The sequence below is a fragment of the Scyliorhinus canicula genome, chromosome 6, assembly GCF_902713615.1.
Source record: "Scyliorhinus canicula chromosome 6, sScyCan1.1, whole genome shotgun sequence".
NCBI lineage: Eukaryota > Metazoa > Chordata > Chondrichthyes > Carcharhiniformes > Scyliorhinidae > Scyliorhinus > Scyliorhinus canicula.
Genome location: NC_052151.1, coordinates 188,721,331 through 188,742,515, shown reverse-complemented (window position 1 = coordinate 188,742,515; position 21,185 = coordinate 188,721,331). Strand labels below are relative to the sequence as shown.

Here is a 21,185-nt window from a genome sequence, read left to right as displayed (position 1 = left end):
CTCAAAGGGTTGTGAGAGGTCAAAGGGTTAAAGTGAATGCCAGCTGCACTTTGACACTCATAACCTAATCCTTACTTTATTTTTCCATCTTTTCTTTACTATTACCAGCTTAACTGATTTTGAGAAATGAAGTACTTTCTCAATTTTGCAATAATAATAATAATATTTATTGTCACAAATAGGCTTACATTAACACTGCAATGAAGTTACTGTGAAAAGCCCCTTAATCGCCACATTCCGGCGCTTGTTCGGGTACACAGAGGGAGAATTTAAAATTTAAAATATCCAATTAAGTATCCGCCGTAGCATTAATTGTGATATACGATAAATTTGCCTCATACCACCCAATAATGTACTTACCCAAAAATCTGACAGGCGTTCTCCACCACCCTCAGGTTGATTATATCATATGGCTTATTCTCAAAAATTCCCAAATCACATTTAGGGGTATGCTATATTAAAACCAGAACACAACTATAATGAGAAGAAAATCCATTTTTATAATCATTTACAATGAAAACATCATTTAAAATATTTACATAGATTCATCAGTAAAAAGATTGATGAATAATAACAGAAAAGGGTAGTATACAAGCAATAGTCTACAATGTTGAAGCAACAAAAATAATAGCCAAGTAACAAGGTGACAATTTTACAAAATATAGTTGGATGTATAGTTTTATTCTCAATGCACTCTTTATCTAAAACTTTAATACAACACTTACATTGTAGTGATTGCCTGTTTAGCATCAAAACAGTGCAATAGTTAACAGCCAACTCTTGCAACTGGAATTAATAGGTTGAAATAGTACAACATAAAACTTCAGAAATGTACAACCACAACTGGTTTGAATAAGAACATGATATCTTTGTATAATTATTCATAAGTGTGCGCCACTGCAAATTGCCTACAAAGCGTGCATTATTTCAGGAAAGAATCCATACAACAGAAACAGCAAGAGCTGTGGTTTTTCAACTTTTTAAAATTTTGACATGTATAGTAGCTCATGCTAGAACCATCTGTTTGGCTAATAATCAGAAGTAATAAAACTACCTTAAAAAGTTATTCTACCAGCTTCTTGTATTGTTAATTAGTAGTTAAGAGCAGCAAGACATGGTTGTAAATACTGTATGCTGTACAAGAAAACACACAAGTGAAATCATGTCATCATAACATTGCAACATGAACTGGCATTCTAGTTGACAAGTACAGATATACCACTTATTTCTGCTTCAAATTATCAGGACAAAGTTCAGAGATTAACATTTTTGGTTCTGTACTGACAAATCAGTCAGTAGTAAACTCTGGAGAATTCTTTCTCCTCTTGCTTTTGCTTCTGTCACTGTGGTCCCATTTATCATGGTCTTTTATCACTGGGGTATTCATCCCAATCTGCAACTTTTTCACTTTCCTGGACATTCCCTCTATGTTTGCCCTGACTTCTTCCTTTATCTCTATCTTTGTCACTATCGTGATCTTCATTTTCAGATTTACTATCGTCTTTTTCTTTATTTTGCTCTCTTCTCGAGTCCTCACCATCATGGCTCCTCTCTCTTTCTTTACTTGGCTCTCTTCTACAGTCCTCACCATCATGGCTCCTCTCGCTTTCTTTACTTTGCTCTCTTCTACAGTCCTCACCATCATGGCTCCTCTCTCTTTCTTTACTTGGCTCTCTTCTACAGTCCTCACCATCATGGCTCCTCTCTCTTTCTTTACTTGGCTCTCTTCTACAGTCCTCACCATCATGGCTCCTTTCTCTTTCTTTACTTGGCTCTCTTCTACAGTCCTCACCATCATGGCTCCTCTCTCTTTCTTTACTTCTACAGTCCTCACCATCATGGCTCCTCTCTCTTTCTTTACTTTGCTCTCTTCTACAGTCCTCACCATCATGGCCCCTCTCTCTTTCTTTACTTTGCTCTCTTCTACAGTCCTCACCATCATGGCTCCTCTCTCTTTCTTTACTTGGCTCTCTTCTACAGTCCTCACCATCATGGCTCCTCTCTCTTTCTTTACTTGGCTCTCTTCTCAAGTCGTCACCATCATGGCTCCTCTCTCTTTCTTTACTTCGCTCTCTTCTACAGTCCTCACCATCATGGCTCCTCTCTCTTTCTTTACTTCTACAGTCCTCACCATCATGGCTCCTTTCTCTTTCTTTACTTGGCTCTCTTCTACAGTCCTCACCATCATGGCTCCTCTCTCTTTCTTTACTTTGCTCTCTTCTACAGTCCTCACCATCATGGCTCCTCTCTCTTTCTTTACTTCGCTCTCTTCTACAGTCCTCACCATCATGGCTCCTCTCTCTTTCTTTCCTTCGGTCACTTCTCAAGTCGTCACCATCATGGCTCCTCTCTCTTTCTTTACTTTGTTCTCTTTTCGAGTCTGTACCATCATGGCTACTCTCTCTTTCTTTACTTTGTTCTCTTCGCACGTCCGCACCATCATGGCTCCTCTCTCTTTCTTTACTTCGCTCTCTTCTCAAGTCCTCACGATCATGGCTACTCTCTCTTTCTTTATTTCGCTCTTTTCTCAAGTCGTCACCATCATGGCTTCTCTCCCTTTCTTTACTTCGCTCTCTTCTACAGTCCTCACCATCATGGCTCCTCTCTCTTTCTTTACTTCGTTCTCTTCTCAAGTCATCACCATCATGGCTCCTCTCTCTTTCTTTACTTCGTTCCCTTCTCAAGTCATCACCATCATGGCTCCTCTCTCTTTCTTTACTTCGCTCTTTTCTCAAATCCTCACCATCATGGCTTCTCTCCCTTTCTTTACTTCGCTCTCTTCTCCGGTCCATATCATCATGGCTCCTCTCTCTTTCTTTAATTTGCTCTGTTCGCGAGTTCGCTCTATCATGGCTCCTCTCTCCTTCTTTGTTTAGATCTCTTCTCGTGTCTGCATCACCATGGCTCCTCTCTTTTTCTTTACTTCGCTCCCTTCTCAAATCTACACCATCATGGCTCCTCTCTCTTTCTTTACTTTTTCTCGAGTCCGCACCATCATGGCTCCTCTCTCTTTCTTTCCTTCTCTCTCTTCGTGACTCTGCGCCATCATGGCTCTTCTCTCTTTCTTTCTTTCGCTCTCTTCTCAAGTCTGCACCATCATGGCTCCTCTCTCGTTCTTTCCTTCGCTCTCTTTTGGTGTCCACACCATCATGGCTCCTCTCTCTTTCTTTCCTTCGTTCTCTCCTCGAGTCTGCACCATCATGGCTCCTCTCTCTTTCTTTCCTTCGCTTTCTTCTCAAGTCTGCACCATCATGGCTCTTCTCTCTTTCTTTCCTTCGCTCTCTTCTCAAGTCTGCACCGTCATGGCTCCTCTCTCTTTCTTTTCTTCGCTCTCTTCTCGAGTCTGCATCATCATGGCTGCTCTCTCTTTCTTTACTTTTTCTCGAGTCTGCACCATCATGGCTCTTATCTCTATCTTTCCTTCGCTCTCTTCTTGAGTCTGCATCATCATGGCTCCTCTCTCTTTCTTTACTTCGCTCTCTTCGCGAGTCTACATCATCATGGCTCCTCTCTCTTTCTTTACTTCGCTCTCTTCTCGAGTCTGCACCATCATGGCTCCTTTCCCTATATCGGTCTCGATCTTTATTTCTATGCGTATCCTCACGGCGACTTCTCTTTTCTCTGTCTTTCCCTTTATCACGATCTCTGTCTTTATATTTGTCCCTGTCCCTTTCTGAATCTCGGTCCCAGTATTTGTCCTTCTCTCTTTCTTTATGTCTATCTTTTCTTCGATGATAAGAATCACTATAAAACCTATGTCTAGGATGACTGTCTTGTTCCTTGCTAAATTGGCTAAATCTATCCCAAAGACCACAATGAAGCCTTCCTTGTCTGTGGTCATCTTTGAGAAGTTGGAAATTTGATGTTCCTGCATTTGGTCCATACCTGATATCAATTGGTCGGTCAGAGGTGAAAAGTGGCATTGCTTGACCATGTGCAAGATGCATAAGACCCAAGTGATGCTGCGGTGGGCAGGGCATTGGAGGTAGCCAAGGCATCATGTGGTTTGGGCCTAAGGCATGAGTTACACCAAGATCAGGGGAATGAAACCTCAAATGAGGATCACCTTGAAGGCCAAATGGTGGTGGAGGAAGTGGTGGGGGCCGGACTGACATGAATGAAGGCATCATATTACCTGGTGGTTGGAAATTTGCATTAGGCAACCCTCGTTGAAATGGAAAACCAGAAGAGTGACCTTGAACTTGGGCAAAGTTGTGTAGCTGGGGTAATGGTGTAGGGAAGATGTTTCCACTTGGTATTGGGCTCCCTGAAGGACCACCACTTGGCAATGATGTGGGCACTGCTGACACTGGAGTTTGATTCTTTGTAGGCATGGCATTTGAAGAGAATTCAAAATGCGATCCAGAGCGTGGGCTATGGAAGGAAGGTACTGGGACAGTCTCTCTTCGGATTGACTGTACAGTCTCAATAGTGTGTGTTTCTAACATTTCTGTATCAGAAAAAGTTTCTCCTTCATTTGAAGAATCTGCAGCTTCTGTTTCTGGTACTGTATCTGGGATATTGTGAGAGGCTGATTGAGAAACCTCTGTAATACAAGGCGTTGATCCATGCACCTGTTCACTGGATTGCTGACTTTCAGTATTAACTGGGTCTCTAGGAATTTGCTTGGCAGTGACTTCTCTTTGTTCATTTTCTAATGGTTTCTTTACAACTTCTTCTGCATCCTTCATGTTTTCATCTTCACTTTTACCTTTTCTGTTATCCACGCACTTTTCCTCTGCACTATCCTCCAGAGGCCTGCTCACTGCAGTAATACCTTGCTGTTTTCGAACGGCCGCTTGTCTTGGGTCTCGGTTTACATTGACAACCTGCGAGACTCTTGCAAGAGCTTCTTGCGTAGAATCTACTTCTTCAGGATTTGTAGTTGGTTCCAGTAACGCTACCTCAATCTTGGGGGTCACAGGCTGAGATGGCGAACAAACTAATGCTTCTTTTTGCTCTTTTGAGCTTTCCACTTTCACTTTCTTTACCTTATAGTGATGTCGAAGTTTCTCATGTTCTTCTTTGTGATTTGGTTGTGATTTTATAGCTGCAAGACTTGAAAGAAATGCTTCAGTGGAAACATCTGGCGGTTTGTCTTTTAGCGTGAGAGTTGTAAGGAACGCACTGGCCTTTGAAGTTTCTGCAACTTTGACTTCCTCCAAGACATTATCAGCCTTCTCATTTTCCTCGGGAGGATCATGTAAAATATCTTGAGCATTCTCTTGATCTTCACTTGTTTCTTCAGTATGTGGCATTTTTGAATCTTTACCAACTGGAGACTCTCCTAACTCAGGTCCAGTGCTGGGGACTGACTTCTGTTCAGTTTCTTTCTCCGCATCCCCCAACAGACTTTGGAGAATATCATCCAGTGGTCTGTCGGATAATTCAAGAGATGTGGATTGGTTTTCCCAACCGACCAAAACCCCAGGAAGAAATCTTAATGGTTTGGTAGATAGGATAGGAATAGGTTCAGCTGGCGATGAAGGAGGTGTTTTCAAAATCTGAGGTTCAACTGGAGATACCTGTTTGGGTTTGCTTCTAAATTTAGGCAACACAGAAGTAAAGGAATTAAAGAACTGGTTTTCTTCATCATCGTCATCATTTTCAACTTCATCTTCCACAAACTCTGGTTTGCTTTTCTTCTCTTGAGGCAAAGTACTCGGCAGCTTCTCCATTTCAGACACTTCTTCAGAAGGTGAAGCACTAAATAATCTCTTCATTCTTTGTCGAATTATTAATCCAAGGAGAAGATTCTTGCGAATGACTTCAAGTCCTGTAAATAATAATTAATGACTTGTCATTACATTGAATTGATGCCTCATTTACATGCATATTCAAAATTGATTCAATAAGAACAATTGTATAATCCTGAATGACTAATGGTACAGGGACAATAGTGTAGTGGTTATGAGCCTGGGGTAATAATCTCGAGTTTTCTCTTGTGTGGATTTATTAGTTCACAAAAAATTATTTTAACGAAGGTTACACCTCAGGCAGTAGGTCCAGTCTCCCTTCAAATTAGGTGAGGGGCGATGCAAGAGTGCACATACTGATTAAAAAATGTAAATCTGTGCACAAAAAAAAATGTGCATGTATATAGCATTGTTTATAACCACCTGATGACCCAAAGTGCTTTTAGTCAATGAAGTACTGTTGAAGTGTAGTCACTGTTGTCATGTGGGAATTGGGAAAACCAATGTGAGCGCAGCATGCTTCCGCAAACAGCAATGTGCTAATGGCGAGATAATCTATTTTGTGATGTTGGATGGATTTTGAGCAAAGCACCAGAGATGGGATAACTTTCCTACTCTTTTTCAAAATAGTGCCATAAGATCTTTTGTGTCCAGCTGAGCAGGTCGATGGGGCCTCAGTTTAGCATAGAACATACAGTGCAGAAGGAGGCCATTCGGCCCATCGAGTCTGCACCGACCCACTTAAGCACTCACTTCCACCCTATCCTCATAACCCAATAAGCCCTCGTAGCCTTTTTGGACACTAAGGGCAATTTAGCATGGCCAATCCACCTAACCTGCACGTCTTTGGACTGTGGGAGGAAACCGGAGAACCGGGTCGAAACCCACGCAGAGATGGGGAGAACGTGCAGACTATGCACAGTGACCCACCGGGGAATCGAACCTGGGACCCTGGCGCTGTGAAGCCACAGTGCTAGCCACTGTGCTACCGTGCTGCCCAGTAGCACAGTGGCACATCACCTCAAAGTCTGCACCTCCAACATGCAGCGTTCCCCGAATACTGCATTAGGATCAGATCGTTGATTTTTGTGCTCAAGTCCCAAGAGTAGGACTAAAATCCACATACTTTTGAATGTGAGGGGTGTGCAACCCAATTACAAGATTGCTGGTGGTGGAATGACATAGATTTGAATTTTATTGGTAATAATACCAATTGGATGTATTATTATATTAAACAATTAATTTAATATATTTATAATAAATTAAGAGGATACTGATAAATAATTGATTCATTTAAATAATTAAACAACAGCAACAACCCGTACCAGCCTCCCCGGGCAGGCGCCGGAATGTGGCGACTAGGGGCTTTTCACAGTAACTTCATTGAAGCCTACTCGTGACAATAAGCGATTTTCATTTTTCAAAAAACAGAAAATGGATAATTACCAGAAATCTGTACTAACTTTCTTATAGCAGTCAATTCTAAAGTTATGAATTTGGAAACTACATATCAAGCTTTTACTGCATTAGCATTCTATAATCATTTTAATAAACATCTTATAATAAAAGCGAAATGTCGTGGATACGGGAAATCTGAAATAAAACCAGAAAGCGCTGAAGAAACGCAGAATTGAGGAGAGAGAAAGAGGTAATGTTTCAAGTCTCTTCTCAGAAACGAAGCGATGTGATGGGTTTTATGCTGTTGAAATAGTGGATGGGTCATGTAGAGAAAGATTAAATGGCAAAGATGTCATGGAACAAAAGGCAAAGGGAGCGGTAATGTTTGCAGTAAAGAAAAACAACATTGGTCCAGAGAAAGTGTTAATGGCAGAATAAAGGATAGCTATGTGTGAATGCAGAAACATGAAAACAAGATACAGACTGGCAATTGACAAGAAAAAAGGAATCAAATGGGTGTTCTGCAAAGCAGTAACCCAGTCTTCATTTGGTCTCCCCCAATGTAGAGGAGACTGCATTGTGAGCAGTGAATATAATGTACTAAATTGAAAGAAGTACAAGTGCTGCTTCATCTGGAAGGCATGTTTGGGGCTGCGGGCAGTGAGGAAACAGTAGAATACACTTCCAGTAATTGCATGGGAAGGTTCCATGGGGAGGAGGTGCGGTGTTGAAGGTGATATAGGAGTGGAGCAGGGTGTTGCAGAGCGAATGGTACCTTCACAATGCTGACAGGGGAAGGGGGTGGGAGGGAAGAAGTGCTTGGTGGTGACATCACGCTGGAGGTGGCAGAAATTGCAGAGGATGATCCTTTGAATTTGGAGTTTGATGGGGTCAAAAGTGAGGACAAGAGGAACCCTAAATCGTGGTTCTGGGAGGGAGCGGTCGGGTTGAAAGCAGACGTGTTATAAACAGGTCAGACATGATTCTTAACCACATTGGGATGAATCCTCTTGAAAAAGGAAGACATGTCAGAAGCATTGTTGTGGAAGATCAGAACAGATCATCAGAACAGATCATCAGAACACATCATCAGAACAGATGCAACAGAGACAGGAAAACTGGGAGAATGGAGACCTTACAAGTGTAGGAGTAGTTGAGGTATCTGTGGGAGTCACTGGGTTTATAATGAATATTAGCAGACAGCCAACCCCCAGAAATGAAAGCCAGGATGTGGAGATGCCGGCGTTGGGCTGGGGTGAGCACAGTAAGAAGTCTCACAACACCAGGTTAAAGTCCAACATGTTTGTTTCAAACACTAGCTTTCGGAGCACTGCTCCTTCCTCAGGTTCCTTCACCTGAGGAAGGAGCAGTGCTCCGAAAGCTAGCGTTTGAAACAAACATGTTGAACTTTAACCTGGTGTTGTAAGACTTCTTACTGTGCCCAGAAATTGAGACAGAGGTGTCAAGGAGGGAAGGAGAGCATTGGGAGATGGACCATGTGATGGTGAAAGGGTGGAAATTGGATGCAAAATTGATTAGTTTTTGCAGTTCTGGGAAAGAGCAAGAAGTGGTCTTGATATATTCATCGATATACAGAAAAAGAATTGGGGAGAATGCTTGAGCAGTCCAACGATGTGCAGGTTAGGTGGATTGACTAAGCTCAATTGCCCCTAGTGTCCAAAAAAGGTTAAGGTTAGGTGGGGTTACGGGGATAGGGTGGAGGTGTGGGCTTAGGTAGGGTGCTCTTTCCAAGGGCCGGTGCGGACTTGATGGACGAATGGCCTCCTTCTGCACTGTAAATTCTATGACTGTAACAAGAAATGTTCCACATGCCCCATGTAGTTAGCACTGTTGCCTCACAGCGCCGGGGACCCGCGTTCGATTCCAATCTCAGGTGACTGTGGGGAGTTTGCACTTTCTACCCGTGTATGCGGGTGTTTCCTCCGGGTGTTCCAGTTTGAAATGAAATGAAATGAAAATCGCTTATTGTCATGAGTAGGCTTCAATGCAGTTACTGCGAAAAGCCCCTAGTCGCCACATTCCGGCACCTGTTCGGGGAGGCTGGTACGGGAATTGAACCGTGCCGCTGGCCTGCCTTGGTCTGCTTTAAAAGCCAGCGATTTAGCCCAGTGTGCTAAACCAGCCCCTGTCCAGTTTCGTCCCGCTGTCCAAAGGTGTACGGGTTAGGTGAATTGCCCATGCTAATATTACCCAAAAGTGGGGATACAGGGATAGGAGTGGAGATTGGGCCTAGGTTGTGCTCTATCGGAGCAAGGGTTGGTGCAGACTCGATGTACCGAATGACTTCCTTCTGCACTGTAGGGATTCTGACTCTATGAAAAAAGCAGGTATAACTAGGGCCCATGCAGGTACCCAAGCAACACCTTTTATTTGGAAGAAGTGAGATAAGTTCAAGGAGAAAAAATACATTAACCCCGATTGAAACTCACCAGGTCCATCAAACGGTAACAGCCGGTAAGGAATTTTTTCCAAGGCACCTAGTGGGATAAGGTACATGTCCTTAACTTGCTTCACATTGTTTGCGACTACCCCATATCGTTGCCTGCTGTTGAAGTATGCATACAACGAGGTGTACGTTATCTGATCTTCCTCAGTTACTGGACAGAAACGAATCACACATATCTCCTGTTAAAACATGAAGAAAATGAACAAAAATTATCATTTTAAAAGTCTGCAACTGGCCTACATGGGATGACACACCACAGCTTAGGCTTTCACTTTAGGGAGATAGCTGCATGATGAAGCAATTATTAAATCAATGAATTATAAAACTTATTGATAGCATTTACTGAACGGCAGCCAAGTGCAGCATCGTACAGTGAGTACAAAACTATCAATTTAATTATCCTATAAATAATACAAGTAAATTTCTTTGTGCACATTTACCCAGTTTCAATTACAGGCAGAGCTGCCTTAGTTGATGGCCTCTCGTTAGAACAAGATAAAGTTAACGATGTAGCAGGTTTGAAACTGCATAGACCTTGCTCACCCAACCTTTTCTGCTTTTATTTCAGATTTTCAGCATCCACAATATTTTGCTTTTGTTTCAATAATGGGAACTCTCCTGACTCTATGGGCAATAACTTCCTCAGAGTGGCAATCAGCGTCAGTTTGCCATTCTGTACCCACTTACCTACATTAAATTTCTTAAGTTCCTGGCTCATTCACCGTACAAACTCAGGCCCGGTGAGATTCAAGAAGTGCAATGCATCCCAAGGTTCAGCTGCCTGAATGTTTGGAGTCCGAAAGAAGCAGAGTGAAAGAGGACATGCACTAGCTGCTGTAAAGCAGATGAATTTAAAATAACAGGTTAGGGAGAAGGTGAGAATCTATAGTAAGTGGATGGCATTGGGGAGGGGGTTGTTTGGACATTGGAGGAGGATGGGGAGATCCGACATGGAGGAGGCTCAAGGGTCAGGTCAAGGGTGCGTGGGGTCAGGATGGGAAGGTAGGGGTCAGGTCGGGGACAGTGGAAGTTGGGTGCAGTCAGGCTGTGGGTTTGGGGGTCGGGTCAAGTCAGGGTGTTGTGGATTGGAATGGGGTTTGGGGGTCAGGGCAGGGGGTGCGTCCAGCCAGGTTGGGGTGGAGTGGTTCAGCTGGTTTGATTGGGGCGGGTGTCAGGTTGAGGGAGAGGGATGGGAAATCCCGTGAGGCGGGGGGGGGGGGGGGGGGGGGGGGGGGCTCGTTTCTTTAGTTCAGGAGCATGTGCGAATCTAGAAACCTGCATATTTTATTGTACAAAGAACACTTTTTCATCAAACCAAAAACAATTAGAAACAGAGGCATGTGTAAACCATTCAACCCTTTTCTGAATCTGATCATGACTGATCTGTATTCCAACTTCATTTACCTTGATCCACAAGCCTTGATACTTTTACCCAACCAAAATCTGTTCATTTCATTATTAAAAATTTCACCATACCATCACATAGGCTGTTGAGGAAGGGAGTTCCAAATTTACAGTACCCTTTCTGTGACCAATACTTTTCAGTTTAATTAATTTGAAAATGTTTCCTTGTTCTAGATTTCCCTCTCCAGAGGAACTAGCTTCTGTGTGTCTTATCCATTTGGATTGGATTTGTTTATTGTCACGTGTACCGAGATACAGTGAAAAATATATTTCTATGTGCAGCTCAAACAGATCATTTAGTACATTAAAAGAAAATATATAACAGGGCAACACAAGGTACACAGTGTAACTTCATAAGACACCGGCATTGGGTGAAGCATACAGTATTAATCTGATCAGTCCATAATAAGGTCGTTTAGAAGTCTGGTAACAGCAGGGAAGAAGCTGTTTTTGAATCTGTTCGTGCATGTTCTCAGACTTTTGCATCTCTAAGGGCAGCAGGGTGGCGCAGTGGTTAGCACTGCTGGCTCACGGCGACGAGGTCCCAGGTTCAATCCTGGCTCTGGGTCACTGTCCGTGTGGAGTTTGCACATTTTCCCCGTGTTTGTGTGGGCTTCATCCCCACACACCAAAGATGTGCAAGGTAGGTGGATTGGCCACGCTAAGTTGCCCCTTAATTGGCAAAAAGTAATTGGGTACTCTAAATTTATATAAAAAAAGACTTTTGTATCTCCTGCCCGATGGAAGAAGTTGGAAGAGTGAGTAAGCCAGGTGGAAGGGGTCTTCGATTATGCTGCCCACTTTCCCCAGGCAGCGGGAGGTGTAGATGGAGTCAATGAATGGGAGGCAGGTTCGTGTGATGGACTGGGCTGTGTTTGCAACTCTCTGATGTTTCTTGCAGCCTTGGGCTGTGATGCAGCCAGATGTGACGCTTTCTGTGGTGCATCTGTAAAAGTTGGTCAGAGTCAATGTGGACATGCTGAATTTCCTTAGTTTCCTGAGGCAGTATAGGCACTGTTGTGCTTTCTTGGTTGTAGCATTGACGTGGGTGGACCAGGACAGATTGCTGGTTAGGTGCACACTTTGGAATTTGAAGCTGTCAACCATCTCCACCTCGGCCCTGTTGATGCAGACAGCGGTGTGTACAGTAGTTTGCCTCCTGAAGTTAGTTTTGCTGGCATTGAGGGAGAGATTGTTGTCGTTACACCACTCCACTAAGTTCTCTATCTCCCTCCTGTTCATTGTTCGACTCATCGTTGTTCGAGATCCGACCCACTACGATCATGTCGTCAGCAAACCTGTAGGTGGAGTTGGAGCCAAATTTTGCCACGTAGTCGTGTGTTTATAGGGAGTATAGTAGGGGGCTAAGTGGTGGGCGGGGTCAGAAAATCCCACCCCAAGTTTTTTTCATATGATAAAGCTTATTTTATTAGAGAGATGGAAAACCTTGTGACGTGGTTCTAATGGTTAAAATGAGATATTCGGATTTCTTTTTAAAAGTATCCGTATCATCATACCATGTATTAACTTGATCTTGTGTTATTTCATTTGGCATTTAGTTTTGGTTGTTTTAGTCCATACTTCTGATGCATTTTATTTCACCTTGAGTTCTCCTCATACTGTTGGAGGATTTCTGAGGATGTCTACAGCCAGTTCTCCACCTCTGATGTTCCGCTGTAGTCATTAGGATATGCATGGAGCACGTTTGAACGACTGTTTCAAATTTCCTCACTCTAAAGAGGCATCTTGCTCCCATTTATTTCCATTGAGAGATTCTATCCAAAAATCACAGCTTATATCTATTTATGTAACACCAATGCATTATGTTACTCAGTCACCACCATTTCACCCTTTTTTAAAGTTCAATTCCAGAAGCCATTTGACATAGACATAGACATAGAACATACAGCCCATTTGGCCCATCGAGTCTGCACCGACCCACTTAAGCCCTCACTTCCACCCTATCCCCGTAACCCCTCCATTTTTGGTCACTAAGGGCAATTTATCATGGCCAATCCACCTAGCCCGCACGTCTTTGGGCTGTGCGAGGAAACTGGAGCACCTGGAGGAAACCCACACAGACACAGGGAGAACTTGCAGACTCCACACAGACAGTGACCCAACAGGGAATCGAACCTGGGACCCTGGTTCTGTGAAGCCACATTGCTAATCACTTGTGCGACTGTGCTGCCCATTTGATCCGATTACAGTCGCTTCTTACATCATGCCACGTTCATTCAGGTAACTAGCGCGTAAAAAGATTATGTAGTTACAGGTTTAACTGCCCTCCTTGGAAATTCTAGGCAACAATAAACAGTGCTCATTTTAAAGCTGCAATTCAAGTTGCTGCATTCTGTTTGTATTCTCAAACTGCTCTTGTTTCACTTCCATGATTAAGGACATTAGTCTCACTGCTGTCTTGTAATTTAATGTTATAAGCAATCAGTTTGTAAAGTGAAAGTGGAAAGGAGAGTCCCATTGCAATAAACAGATTAGATTTTTACATCTTTTTTTTTTTAAATTTAGATTACCCAATTATTTTTTCCAATTAAGGGGCAATTTAGCGTGGCCAATCCACCTACTCTGCACATTTTTGGGTTGTGGGGGCGAAACCCACGCAGACACGGGGAGAATATGCAAACTCCACACGGACAGTGACCCAGAGCCGGGATCGAACCTGGGACCTCAGCGCCGTGAGGCGGTTGTGCTAACCACTAGGCCACCGTGCTGCCCTAGATTTTTACATCTTAATATCAGGGGCTAGAGTGCCGAAGTCTGCAAAGTAGTGACAGACTACAAAAAGGTCTAAAAAGTTTTTTGACAAGTAATCATGCAATTATAGCACTTCTTATGATATGCAGTAAAGTGAATATGTGGCTGGGCCATTACAAATGCGTGGAATTATTGGACATCAAGCAGGTAAAAACTTATGTATATTTTTTTATTAACGTCAAGACTGTGTATCAATGAATTTGTATAAGTTCACCAAAGTGACCTCAGCATTAAATGCTTTTGAGTGCATGTACCAGAGGATGAAATCCATACTAACAACAAAACAATGACCTTGCTGGATTATGTACAGGTGAAGCGAAGCAGAGGTGTATGGCATTTCTTCATAGTGTGACCCCATTTTGATTCACCACTACCTTCTTGAAGACAATTAGAGTCGGCAAACACAGGCTGGTCTTGACAGCAGCGCCCACATTTCATCAACGAGTACATATATAAAATGAATTCTTGAAAATGACGTTGATCCCAGACGTCAGCAAAACAGCAATAAAGCAGCACAGATTACTTAAGTTTACATATTAAAGATCAGTTTATTAGTACATTAGGCAGGCAGGTTCTCCCTACCCCCCCACCACCCCCCACACCAAGGTGTGCTTTCCGGCAGTGGAGGAAGCCTGCCATCGTCTGGTGGCAGGATCTTCCAGTTCCGTCGATGTCTATGATGTATGACATTTTGCGTTACTCGCACCTTCTGCCGCCAGGAAACCTGCCATGTGCTGGGGGGGGGGTGGACATCCATCGTGTAGGAAAATCTGTGTTTTCAATTACTCTTAAAAATGTGCTCAATTAGGCTTCAGCCAAGCTTTCCAAATTCCCTGGTGACAGGAGACTCAGTGAAGCCCCACATCCCATCTCCAAACACACATGCCATTCTTCCAAACTGCCATGCCGCACAGACACACTCACTCACTCATTAAGCAGCTCCTTTTCCAACCCCTCCTCGAATTACTCAGCAGTTCCTGTTCCCAAGCCCCTTCCCCCCCTCACCCATGCCCTCCCTCCGTATTCACCCACATTCATTCAGCCATTCCTTCCCTATCTCATCACCCTGATCCACTCACTCGTCACCTTCTCCTTCTCCACCGCGTCGGCACTCGGCTCCACATCTCTGCCATTTCCCCTGCTTTCAGTGAGCAGATGTGGTTCCTCCTCACTTGCACTCGCACTGCTGGGGAAGAGGGAGCCACCTCCCCGGGGCTAGGAGCTCAGGCCCCAGAGGCCCAGATCCCGGTGGGCCGGGGAGCAGTTTCTTTCATCACTGGTCGTTTAGCTAGCACTGGGGTTCCAAGAGAGCTTAGCCATAAGCTGCTGCCAAGGGTGTGGCTAAAACCACAACTGCCTGAAATCTCCCTCCCTCACCCCAAGGCCACAGCCTGAAACCATAGGCGGGATTCTGTGATCCTGAGGCTAAGTGTTGACGCCATCGGAAACGCCATCGCATTTCTCGATGGTGTCAACGTGACCTCAGGATCAGCAATTCTGGCCCCTAAAGGAGAATTGCGTACCGGCGCTGGGGCGGCGTGGCGCAACTCGCGCCAGTCGCGGGGATTCTCCGGCATGGCCCCGAGCTGAGAGAACCCAGCCCTGCAGCTGGGGACTGTAGTTGAACTAGGGTGGAGTCACTGTGCTGTGCCACTGGTAGCAACTCCCACAGCAGAGGCAGCCCAGTGTAGGAAAGTGCCCTGCAGGTTGCACACAGGAGTAGCAGCTACTGAGCCTTTACATCTCCCAATCAAACAAAGTGAGTCAAAGCCAGGTTAAAATTTGGCAGTAGATTAAAGAGAGAGGGGCTGTGATAGCTCCCCTGGAGCCAAATGGAGGCTGTAAGGGACCATTTGTTTATTCCCCTTATTTCCCCTTTTTTTATTTTGCTGCTTTTATTTTGATCCATGGATGATTAATGGACATCAAGGCAAGCAGCCTGTGTCTTTAATGCAAAGAGAAGACTCCAGAAGTTTAAGGAGATTACTTGCCGGTTAAACTGGAGCCGTAGACTTTAGGCACCAATGCGAGAGGTGGGGTTGGGACTGGGTATGATTGATTTGGCATGTGGCCATTGAATTGGCCCGATGGGCTGTGCTCAGTCAGGTGGCAGGTGGTGATTGAGTCTCACGGTTTCAGTTTTGATTCTGGCAGCACAAATAAAAGATCCAGCTAACTCTCTCCAGATCGCTGTTGTGAGCACTATCTCTCTCTCTAGAAAGCCTGTGGGGGCTGTATTCCTGAAACTACAGAGGTCTGAATACAAAACTCAAACTAAAAGCAAGGTTTGAAGAGAAGTGAGATGCCTCTCCGGGAAAGTTGTGAGTACTACATTTCTAAACCATAGAGAACCTGGATAAATTAATCTATAAAGAAGGCCATTTTAGGCTGCAAATAAAGATTTTAATCTGCAAGCTTACTGTGAAGAAAAGTGTGCTAAAACCATCACCTCAAACAAAGATTATTTTCCTTTCTCTTATGATTGTCACCCCTTATGATTTGTACCCCTCTGTGTTTGTCTGTCTTGTGTACGTGTTGAGAGGGTGGGGGAAAGTTAAAGTGCGAGTTAGGTATTAGTTTATCGTTAACCAATCGTACCAGCTGCATACTTCATTATAGTTCTTGTTATAAATGAACATTGATTGTGTTTATATTTACAAACCTGGTGACTGTGATTATTGGGCAGCCAAGAGCCAAAGTATTTTTATAAGAATTATTGGTTAATTCACTTGTGCTATGACTCTGGGACAGGTGGGGCTGGAATTGACCGTGCACTTATCCAGGATGTTGTAACAAGGGCGGATAAGAAACTAAAGGGTGAATTTCTGTGAACCAAAAGTTGGAATTCCACCAAATGGCAGGCATTTCTCTTCCTTATTGTGCTCGTCACACAGTTTTGTTTACTGAAAGTGAATATTGGCAAGTTCAAGTGTGGAATCCTTTTCATCCCATGCGATTTGTCATCTAATAAAATTAATGGATGGAAAATCCTCATCATTGCCCAGTTTCCAGACAGTAAGCACTAATTCATAAATCTACCCTTCTAATTCATGATATTGAGCGCAAACTGTAACAGGAGACATCCACAACTCTGTAAATATAAGAATCCATGAACCTGTACATTTTAACATTTTGGGCAATCACGTTTTGGACCACTGTATTCAAGTCATTTTTTAAAACATACCTTAGTTCCTGAAGCTTTTATCTTGTCCACATAATCCCAAACCATCTGTGGAGGAATCCTACCTCCTACTTGTATAGTATCTGGCAAATCCTTTGGGAAGAGAAAATGTTATAGTGCATTAATGAAACCACTTCTAATGCAAAGAGAACTTTTCAGATTTATTAATTCTTCCGCCCCTGCAATTCCTTTTTTCTCCTGCAGCATTTCCCTCTTGTAAAAGTCAGAATATTATATCAGTCATTGCAACAAGCAGGTGATGAGTTCTCAGGTTACTGAAAATAGCATTCCTTACCAAGAGGACTACGTTCGTAACTTGGTTATGATTTATTGCTTACACGTCTTCTGCCACTTATAAATGGGCTGGATTTTAAACTAGTAATGGGGAAAAACATGGGCAGAAATTTTCATGTATTCACTTTATTTGTTTCTTTTCCCCATGGACTTTCCAACACCATGCGCCTCAGATGGCTGAGAAACACTGCTGCCTTTCCCCTGGTCTTTACCAATGTGAACACAAGCAACGTAAAGAAAATAAGATTTCCTTCTTTATGAAGGAGTGTCTGACATTCGCTTGGCACTTTGCTCAATCAATATGATTGATACTGGGAACCATGGGGTAGGGGAGCAGGGTAGGGAAGATAATTGTACGGGTAAGTTAATTTTTAAAGTCCGCTGTATGCTTCTTCAGAGCAACTCGAAAGCAGTCATACATATTTGAAACATTAATTCTGTTTCTCTCTTCACAGATGCTGCCAGATCTGCTGACTTTTTCCAGCATTAACTGTCTTTATTTCAGATTTCCATCATCCGCGGTCTTTTGCTTTTAGTTAAGGTACTATAAAAAAAACAGGCACCCTGTCAGCTGCACTCCAGCAAGAAGTCAACACCTTCTGAAGAGAGAAAATTGATTAAAAATAGAATGACTATATTTCTATGTCAGTATAAATACAAGTTGCTTCTATCATTCATCAACTCAATGGAAAAGTAATATAGCAACTGTTTTCATTTTATGATGGCAAAAACTAGAGGTATTGTTTTTTGGCAGGATGATCAAGCTGGCTGAAACAATACATTTTGAGCTGTATTTTATTGCAATAAATTTACACAGCTACAACAATGAAAATGTGCATACAGTACTTTGAAATACTGCAAAAAAAACCTTGACTGTACTTGTAAAATTTAAATCGAGACAAAATGGGAACAGCACCTCTGTTAGGTGTCCTGCTGAGCCAGAGACGGGATAGGCTTTGGTAACAAGCTTTGCCACACTAGGCATGTTGATAAATCCTTTCCAGAGAGAATCCAGTCGGGCTAGAAACTTTGATTCATCTTCTGCAATATCATATGCGTCTGGTCTGATTTAGGACAATAAGAATAGAACACAAAATTAACTTGTTGAAACTAGGAATATTTCTACATTATAAAACAAAGATCAAACACAGTTTCTCACTTGATGTTATGGTGTGCTTTTGTGAACAACCATGCACATATTGAGAATACTACAGTGCAATCTCAAATAATTATCCTCCACCTTGTCACAGAAGAGGTTTCTGGCTGTGGCGATTCAGGTCTCTCTTCCATTGTTGCATCAAAGGATAAAATGCTGGAAGCAGAGGAAAGAGCATCTGCTAAAAGGCCATTTCAGCATCAACATCTGATTGGCGTCTCATCACACTTGTTGCTACTTTGGCTTTTGGCAGAGGCAGTTCTTCAGCAGGTGGTGCCATTCGACCTGAAAACAAAAGCATATTACAAGGAATCCCATCACAATTCACAGTATTTTTAAAACTAATGACTAAATCAAAGAACATGCAAGGTCAGATACACTGAAAGTGCAAGATGGTTTCATAATATTTTAGCGCCTCACGCCATTAATGATGTCTTTGTAGTCTTTGGAAACTTTTTTGCCCTGTTAGTTGACAGGGTTGAAATTAGTTGGCAGTCAGAATAAAATATTCAATATAAATGCAACTTTCACTGGTTTCTTCAGTGGTGACCTATATGTATCTTCAGCTCAAATGAACTAACTTATTTCTAGGAAGAGTTTATAATGCGCTCTTCTCACCTGAGAATCAAACTTAAGCTCTTCACAAATTATACAAATCTTAGGTATCTTAAAAGAACAATTTCATGACATACTTTCCAGTATAAGACAATTCATCTATTCAAAATATCAATATCTCAGTGAATTTTTCATGTAACCTCGTGAGTTAAAATAAGGAATGATAAATCACTTTCAAAGAGAAAAAGGTTTTAGTAGGCTGCAACTGACAGGGTAATAACTTCCAGACAGCCAGGTGTTTGGATTGTCTATTTTCATTTCCCTTCATGCCTGAATGCATCTCAAGTACCCTAATTTGAACCTAACCTCAATATTTATAAACATCTAGGAGTTAAGTGTGTTCACTTCCTCTTTTTCTCAGCAGAAAGTACTTAACTGCTTTAGTGTGGTCAGGAGCTGTCAATCATAGCTAGCTGTTTGTGGGGGTCTGCTGAGGAGTCTGGTGGGAGGCCTTGATGGGGGTCTCATGGGGTGCTCTGGTGGGTGTCTTGGGTGGGGAGAGGGGGGGGGGGGGGGAAATCGGAACACCCAGATGCGTGCATGTTGTGGAGGAGGGGGAGGGAGGTGGGTCACCTAGCAATTTTGATGGTGATAGGGAGAGGGGTAGCGGCAGGATTTGTGTTGTGGGGGGGCACCCACCGGACCCTGATATCAGGCCAAATGGAATCCCTTGCACCCCACCATCCATAAATTTGCATCGCTTCTGGGTGCCCCCCCCCCCAGCCCGAGAAGATATTCAGTTCCGGCGGAGAACATAGTCTACCAAATGGAGAATCCAGCCCATATGTACAACCTGTCACTCCTGATTTGTCAACCAATGATGACAAGCAGCATCTGCCAGAACTGAGGCAGACACCTGGGCAGGAGTGAGGAAGGAGACGCAGGAAGACTCTAGAGTCTGCACCAAATATAATCTCCACCACTCCATTGCCAACCTTCACTTCCCATTTTCCTGTGTTTCGCCATCATAAAATGGAAACACACAAGTCAACCATCCCAGTGCTTTATTGTTAAGTTAGCTATTATTTACAGCATATTCAGCCAAGTTAAACAAAAGGTAATTTTGCCAATGTGATGGCCTTGCCAATGCCCACTCCTCTTGAGGGGCTCCCCTGTGGTTGAGAATGAGATGGAGGTTGGCTGCTTTATTGTGCTGATCGATACTTGCAACAGTCGTCAACATTATCAAGCAAACTCCAAAGGTTGCTGAACCAGCAGCGCTGCAGCCTCTGTCATTGGAAATGAGTCGACGGATCCTTTGTCGATCTGTGGGGTAATGGGGGAAGACAACGATGACGGCGCACGGTGAGAGGTCAACCCTTTATCATCATCTGTTGCCTCCTTAGCCCCTTTCATGGCGGAGGCGACCACCATCATCTCCTCATGCTGGTGCACAATTAACGGCACTGACTAGTTGATTCTGCTGAATCCAGCATGCATCCTGAGTGTTGTTGTAAGTGATGTCACTAATGGCTTTCCACGAGGTTGGTCATTTCCTCACTGGAGGAGCTCATGTGCTCAAAACACAGACATTGTGGAGCACCAGATGAATAGACTCCTCCATTCTCACCAATGGCTCCAAAGTGCCTCAGGCGACTTCAACATGTGGGCCATACATCCTATGCTGGTCCTCCAGATAGAAGGTCTTGTCATGACTCCTGCGGCTCTGCATTTCCAACTTACTGAGTAAGGTTGCACTTGTCTGCAATCCTCCAAGGTGGACTGACCACTGCTGCCTCTGACTCCCACAAAGCTCAAAAGTGTTTTGTGTTTCATCCTGTGTAACCTTCACTAACGTGCGAGGACCCACCAAGGCGCAAATATTTAACCTGGCATAGGGTGCACTGGTAAGATGTAACAATGCAGGCTCGAAGGTCTTTGACCCCTCAAAGAATTTGTTCTCTGAGTGCAAACTCCTGTCCCTGACCACATGAGTCATAAGAGAAGATGGTGATGAGAGATTGTGACAGTGAACAGATTCCCCTGCTACTTAAAATAATAAGATAACAGCTTGTGCATTGATAGTTTGTGGCAAGGAGAACATTGCTTTGTATTCCTCGACCAAGGTGATGTCAAGATCTTTTCACCATGTACCACTTCTCTTCCCCCAGTATCCGCGTGGCAGGACATATCAACGGTCAGCTCCTCAAATCATGTCAATACTGTAAGCTGGGGCACCCCTGCATTCTCTCTCAGTTTCAT

The 21,185-nt window shown here is 43.4% G+C and overlaps 1 protein-coding gene across 1 annotated transcript in view; it reads right to left on the bottom strand.

The window, feature by feature from the left end:
• Positions 1-477: 477 nt before the first annotated feature.
• The window catches only part of phf3 (PHD finger protein 3), a 172,685-nt gene continuing 151,977 nt past the window's right edge, over positions 478-21,185 (bottom strand). The window contains 8 exon segments of the mRNA XM_038800669.1: positions 478-1,369; positions 1,371-1,792; positions 1,835-5,776; positions 9,545-9,740; positions 16,922-17,011; positions 18,129-18,276; positions 18,453-18,552; positions 18,555-18,653. Of these exon segments, the coding sequence (XP_038656597.1) occupies positions 1,289-1,369; positions 1,371-1,792; positions 1,835-5,776; positions 9,545-9,740; positions 16,922-17,011; positions 18,129-18,276; positions 18,453-18,552; positions 18,555-18,653 (5,078 nt within the window). The 3' untranslated portion in view covers positions 478-1,288.